This window comes from Nematolebias whitei, chromosome 4 (genome assembly GCF_014905685.2).
Source record: "Nematolebias whitei isolate Nwh7 chromosome 4, NemWhi1, whole genome shotgun sequence".
NCBI lineage: Eukaryota > Metazoa > Chordata > Actinopteri > Cyprinodontiformes > Rivulidae > Nematolebias > Nematolebias whitei.
In genome coordinates, this window is record NC_056501.1 from 28,531,118 (window position 1) to 28,537,469 (window position 6,352).

At 40.7% G+C, this 6,352-nt stretch overlaps 1 protein-coding gene across 1 annotated transcript; it reads left to right on the top strand.

The window, feature by feature from the left end:
• The first annotated feature begins 3,307 nt into the window (after positions 1-3,307).
• Positions 3,308-5,610, top strand: LOC119409081 (piggyBac transposable element-derived protein 4-like). Its single transcript, XM_037675943.1, has one exon. It carries the CDS (start codon positions 3,569-3,571, stop codon positions 5,339-5,341), a length of 1,773 nt encoding a protein of 590 aa, XP_037531871.1. The 5' UTR covers positions 3,308-3,568; the 3' UTR covers positions 5,342-5,610.
• The last annotated feature ends 742 nt before the right edge of the window (positions 5,611-6,352 follow it).

Genomic DNA, 6,352 nt, shown 5'->3' on the forward strand with positions numbered 1-6,352 from the left:
TATATATATATATATAAATAAATGTATACATATACATGTATAAATGTATACATATATATGTAAATATAAATGACATCAGCTGCCCTGCAGAGGGAGCGTACGTCTCCTCCCGCCTCTGAACGTGTACGCCAACAGCGTAACGTGTTGTTCGCTGCGGCCATCTGGAACGTATGCTGGTGAGCTCGGTTGGATAGGGGTGTCACCGTCTGGGTTACGCTAACCGGAGGCTGGTCCACCTGGCTATCTTGCTTCGAGAAAAGTCTCCATCAGGCTCAGCTTCAGGGGGCACTGGGGGAATTTCCGCTCGGTGAAACCCCTCTGCTCTGGTGATGGGCACGGACTGTGGAAGCCGGCCCCCCAATCTACCAGGAAAACAGTTGTGGCCTCGTCCCCGTAAGACGTCCTGTTGGGAAACCGAGGCCAGATGGGTTCAGGACGGCGAGCTGGGATGGAGCCCAGAAAAAAACCTTCCCGCCGGATCATCCGAACTGGCGGAAAAGGCACGGGACGTAAAAAAGGGTCCCTTCATGTCAGCCGCCTCCTGGGTTACGCCGGGCAACCCCTGAGGGCGCCGTCGGCCGGGAGCGGTGTGATCGCTGATGCGAAACGAGGTGGGATGAGGTGAGCATTCACTCAGCCCCCCCTCCACCGACACTAGGCTCTCCAGGAGGGAATGAGCAGCGGGGCTGCAGCTGACACCGCCTGTCCCGGAGGAACCATCCGATTCGCTCTGAGTGTTGGCGGTAAGAGGAAAATTACAAGATGGCGTTGTCCAGCGTGTAGCGACCTGTCACTGAGAAATACTCCTCGGCGCTTACCTTGAAACAAGACTGCTCGTCAGCTTCTAATCGGGGAGGAGAGCTCACCGGGACGACCGGAGGTCGACGTGACGGCCCAAGCTAACAGAGGTTGGTCATCTACACAACTTTCCTTCTTCGTTCTTCTGACAGTGCTATTAGCTCGCTGAAGAAAAATGGGAGCCGATTACCCGCTCTTAACGTAATTTATACGGACCGGGTGGGGCCCACACAGCAGGTGGGCATGGACTAAATTTTTCAGTGCAATGCTTCGCATATCGGGATAAACCCATCAGCGACAGCCTTAAAGGGCTAGCCTATACGAAATAGAACATGTTTAGCTTTTTATGACTTTTGGCCCTGTTGCCATTTTGTTTTACTAACTTTGACGCAAAAAAACATTAATCATGAACAATTAAACATTAAAACAAAACAAAAAAATGGTTGTGCTTTCAATTCTTGCCAACCTGTATTAAATTCTACAATTTTTCCGGGAGAATTGTGACATTTCTTTTCAATTGCATAGTTGAATTTTAGACACAACAGTTGTTCAATATTTGTCTGTTTCTAAACAATTTATTTTCCAACCAGCTTTTAATGACTTAATGTAAACTTTTCATCTTGAAATTAAACGTGTCGCCTTATATTTTCCCCCCAATTAGTGATTTTTAAAGCATATTTTTCAAGTATAAGCAGGATGCTAAGACTCAAACATTTCTCTATAAAAATATAAAAACAGATGGAAGTTGTCTGACCTCCACGGGGTCCGTCAGGATCACGAACATCCTCGGGCCGTCTCCAGAAGAAGGGATCCTCACCGAAGCTCATCTCGAGTCTTTTTCACTGAGTCTTTACTCTGAGTACAAATAGTCCACACCGGTTCAAGTCCAGATGCGAAAAGAGCGATGGAACGATTTGACAGCCTTTAAATAATCAATTCCGCGTGACGTAAGCGCGTGCGTGCGTGCCCACAGCGCCTAATGGTTTTCTCATATTAATCTGAGTGAAGCAGAACCCAGTTACACCATCATGGAGGACATAAACCTGCATGGACCTGGATCTTACCCTGAAACAAACTGTTAAGGAAAGATTAAAGACTTAATTTTAAATTACTCACAGGATTAAATCCTGTTAAGAATAAATATGAATGGCAAATATTTGATTTGTTTATTATGAAGAAACATGACCTTGACAAAGAAAACATTTTATATTGTTAATCTGTTTATAATTTATGGCAAATCTCTAATACATATCTCAGATTTTTGCCTCAGCTGATTTCAGTTCAGTTTATTTTTATAGCTCAATTCACAATAGAAGTTTTATCAAAGCATTTAAAAAGTCCAACTCACAAATCCAGATTAATCCTTATCCAGAATCTAATCCAATTACAGTCAAATAATTCATGTTAAACAAACCAACATCTTTCTGGACAAATTGTTTGATGAGACAAAGATTCATCTTTTTGGCCTACAAATGACATGAACAACTGTCAAGCACGGTGGTGGTAGCATCTTGACGTTCCTTTAATTAATAAACTGATTTTAATTTACTCACAGGATAAAATCCTGTTAAGAATAAATATGAATGGCTAATATTTTATTCTTTATTACGAAGAAACATGACTTTGAAAAACAAAACACTTTATATTGTTAATCTGTTTATAATTTATGGCAAATCTCTAATACATACCTCAGATTTTTGCCTCAGCTGATTTCAGTTCAGTTTATTTTTACAGGTCAATTCACAATATAAGTTTTATCAAATCATTTAAAAAGTCCAACTCACAAATCCAGATTAATCCTTATCAGATCCAGAATCTAATCCAATTACTGTCAAATAATTCAAGTTAGACAAACCTAAATATTTCTGGACAAAATGTTTGATGAGACAAAGATTCATCCTTTTGGCCACAGTGATAAGAAGTCTTTTACTGAATGAAGCTTTCAAGCCTACTAATGACATAAACAACTGTCAAGCATGGTGGTGGTAGCATCATGCAGTTCCTTCAGTTTCATCTCTAACAAAAAACAATGAATGGACTAAATTACTGAGCAATAACCTGGCAATGGAAAAACTGACTTATATAGTGAAAGGGAAGCGTGAAGACTTTAAAGATATTTGGCTACCTTTCCTACATCTTGTCAAACATGGTGACGTAAACTTAATTTCTTTTTTGTGCGGACAGAGTGAGCTCTATTTTTTTATTTTTTGGGGCGGGGGGAGAGGGATTATAAGGTTTTTTTTTTATTTAGTTTTCTTTCTTATATGTCTCTATAACAGAAAATTCTAATATAAATATTTGGGAAAAATATTAATAATTTTTTAATATGGGAGGGTTGGGGTTCTAATTAGCTTCTTAAATATTTGTTTTAAACATGAATAAATATGTAAAAATAAATGAAACTGGAACTGTCCCCGTTTCTTAACCCTTGTGTTATGTTAAGGGTCAATTTGACCCGTTTCAATTTTTGTGTTGATCAAAGTGCAGGTTATCCTTTCTTTTTTTCCATGAAATGTTGTGACTTTTTCTCCTCTAGGGTCATGAACTTCTATGTAAAATCTGGACTCTTTGATGTGTTGTTAAATGTCTGCACACAGTTTGTATACAAAGATGATGTTGCGGGTCATTTTGACCCGCACACAGAGTAGCTGTTAAAAATCCAAAAAAAAAGTCTTTGATGTACTTCATTTTGATTGCCTCTGAATAAACATTCAGAACCAGGTGTGTGTGGAAGAGGGACTTTCTCTCCCCTGTCCTTGTCACTGTTTCCATGCCCGTTCTTGGAGAAACACCAAAAATGAGCTCCAGACGATTTACAGCTGAAGAAGCTTTTTCGCAGCTTATGAACTGGGATAGTGATGTAGAGGAAGAGGTTTCAGAGACAGAGGATCCTTCAGAGCCAGAGGACAATGCCATTGATGATCCAGATTTTCAATTTTCCCATGATGAGGAGGATTCAGAGGACGAGTCTGCAGGTGTCCCTTCTTCAGATGAAAACCAAGAAATGCAACAATCGTCATCCACAGAGGGGACATGGACATCTAAAGATGGTAAAATAAAATGGTCAACATCACCACACCAAAGCCAAGGTAGATTGTCATCTTGTAATGTCATCAAAATGATTCCTGGTCCTACAAGATTTGCTGTCACAAGAGTTGATGATATTGAATCAGCATTTCAGCTCTTCATATCCCCACCCATAGAGAAGATAATCCTCAACATGACCAACTTGGAGGGGAAGCGTGTCTTTCAAGAGAAATGGAAGCCACTGGATCCGACTGACTTGCATGCTTACATTGGAATCCTGGTGTTAGCTGGCGTATACAGGTCAAAGGGTGAAGCAACTGCAAGTTTATGGAATGAAGAGAATGGAAGGCCAATCTTCCGAGCAACAATGTCTTTGGAGACATTTCACATGATCTCTCGTGTGATCCGATTTGACAACCGTGACACCAGAGCTGATCGACGTGAGAGAGACAAACTTGCAGCAATCAGAGATGTCTGGAATAAATGGGTCGAAATCCTGCCTTTATTGTATAATCCTGGCCCCCATGTTACTGTCGATGAGCGCCTCGTTCCATTCAGAGGACGCTGTCCATTCCGACAGTATATGCCAAACAAGCCTGCGAAATATGGCATCAAAATGTGGGCAGCCTGTGATGCAAAATCCAGTTATGTTTGGAACCTGCAAGTATATACTGGAAAGCCACCTGGAGGAAGACCTGAGAAGAATCAGGGAATGCGTGTGGTTTTGGAGATGACTGAAGGGCTGCAAGGTCATAACATTACATGTGACAACTTCTTTACATCCTACCGTCTTGGAGATGAACTTCAGAAGAGAAAGCTGACTATGTTGGGAACAGTCAGAAAAAATAAGCCAGAACTTCCCAGTGAGATTCTGAAGATGCAAGGAAGACCTCTGCATTCCTCAAAATTTGCTTTCACAGAGAAAACAACACTTGTTTCTTACTGCCCAAAAAGAAACAAGAATGTTCTTGTGATGAGCACAATGCACAAAGACGCATCTCTGAGCACACGAGAGGACATGAAACCGCAAATGATTCTGGATTACAACTCCACAAAAGGGGGAGTTGACAATCTTGACAAAGTCACAGCAACATATAGTTGTCAGCGCAAGACTGCCCGTTGGCCTTTGGTGGTTTTCTACAACATTTTGGATGTGTCTGCTTACAATGCCTATGTGCTGTGGATTGAGATCAACCAGCAGTGGAATGCCAGCAAACTGTACCGACGTCGACTTTTCCTGGAAGAACTAGGCAAAGCACTCGTCACTCCAAAGATCCAGAACCGGGTCAGGCCAGCTAGATCCCCAGCAGCTGCTGCTGTCATCGCAAAGGTCCAGGGCAGGGCATCTGACCAACCCACAATGGATCCTTTGGATACAGGTACAAAGAAACGCAAAAGATGCCAAGTCTGTCCCTCTCGAGATGACAGTAAAACAACTACCTCTTGTGTGAGATGCAAGAAATACATCTGCAAAAAGCACATAGTCACATTCTGTCCATCATGTGGGGAACGCTGAAAATGTTGACTGTCAAAAACCCGAGAAAATGCGGCAAGTTAAATGCAAAAAAAAAAAGGGTTCGTGAAGAGGGAAAAATTGAAATCAGGAGTTCTTTAATATAGTGTTGGAAGTGTATATCTCTACTTCTCATCTCTTCTAAATATTTGTATAATCTAAAATAAAGTTCTTATTGGTTTAACTTCATTTTATGACTGTTTTGAGTGGATTTACACAATGCGGGTCAAAATGACCCGCAACATAATAAACGTATTTTTTTCTCAACATAATACAAGGGTTAATTTTATCTTCATAACATTTATAGAAATGGGAAATGTCCCCAGATTGATTCAGAGAAGTGCGGACCAGACTGAAAGACTATTTTGTGCTACAGCACCCCCTTGTGGTGAATATGCATTACTGCAACTCAAACTTTTCAAAAGCAGCGGAAAATATGCTGATAAAAACTTGGCTAGAGCACTGCTAGAAAAAAAAACAAAAAACAATTCAACTTGTTCCTATTTATGTTGCAGCACAGCTAGCAAGCTGTTAAAAAACCCCATGAGCCATTTATTAAGGCAATGACTAGGACTGTTTATGACTGATCTATATTTGCTGTGCACCATTTATGCAGATAAACAATGTATAGGTTTTTTTTTAGATTGCATGAGATGCTAAAACGTTTTGAAGATTACAGGTGGGTTTACTTTGGTCTAGCCGTTACTAACTTATAACTGCGCATGGTTCAAGTGGATTTCAAAAGTGGATTTTGATACTTTAAAACATAGCCAATCTTCAAAGCTGTGTAGTAGTCCATACAGACAGTTTGTACACAGCTGTCTCATTCACTTTACCTGATTCTTTTGACAGAAACGTGAAGTTCCTGCTAGAACAGACACTAAGAACAACAAACATTTTGTCGTTTCAAAGTTCTTTATTTGACACAGTTACTAATGGAAAATCAACCACTTCCCCAAAAAGTAACAACTTCTACAAACCAAATCCCTCCTACAAGCCACTCTTCAGTAAATC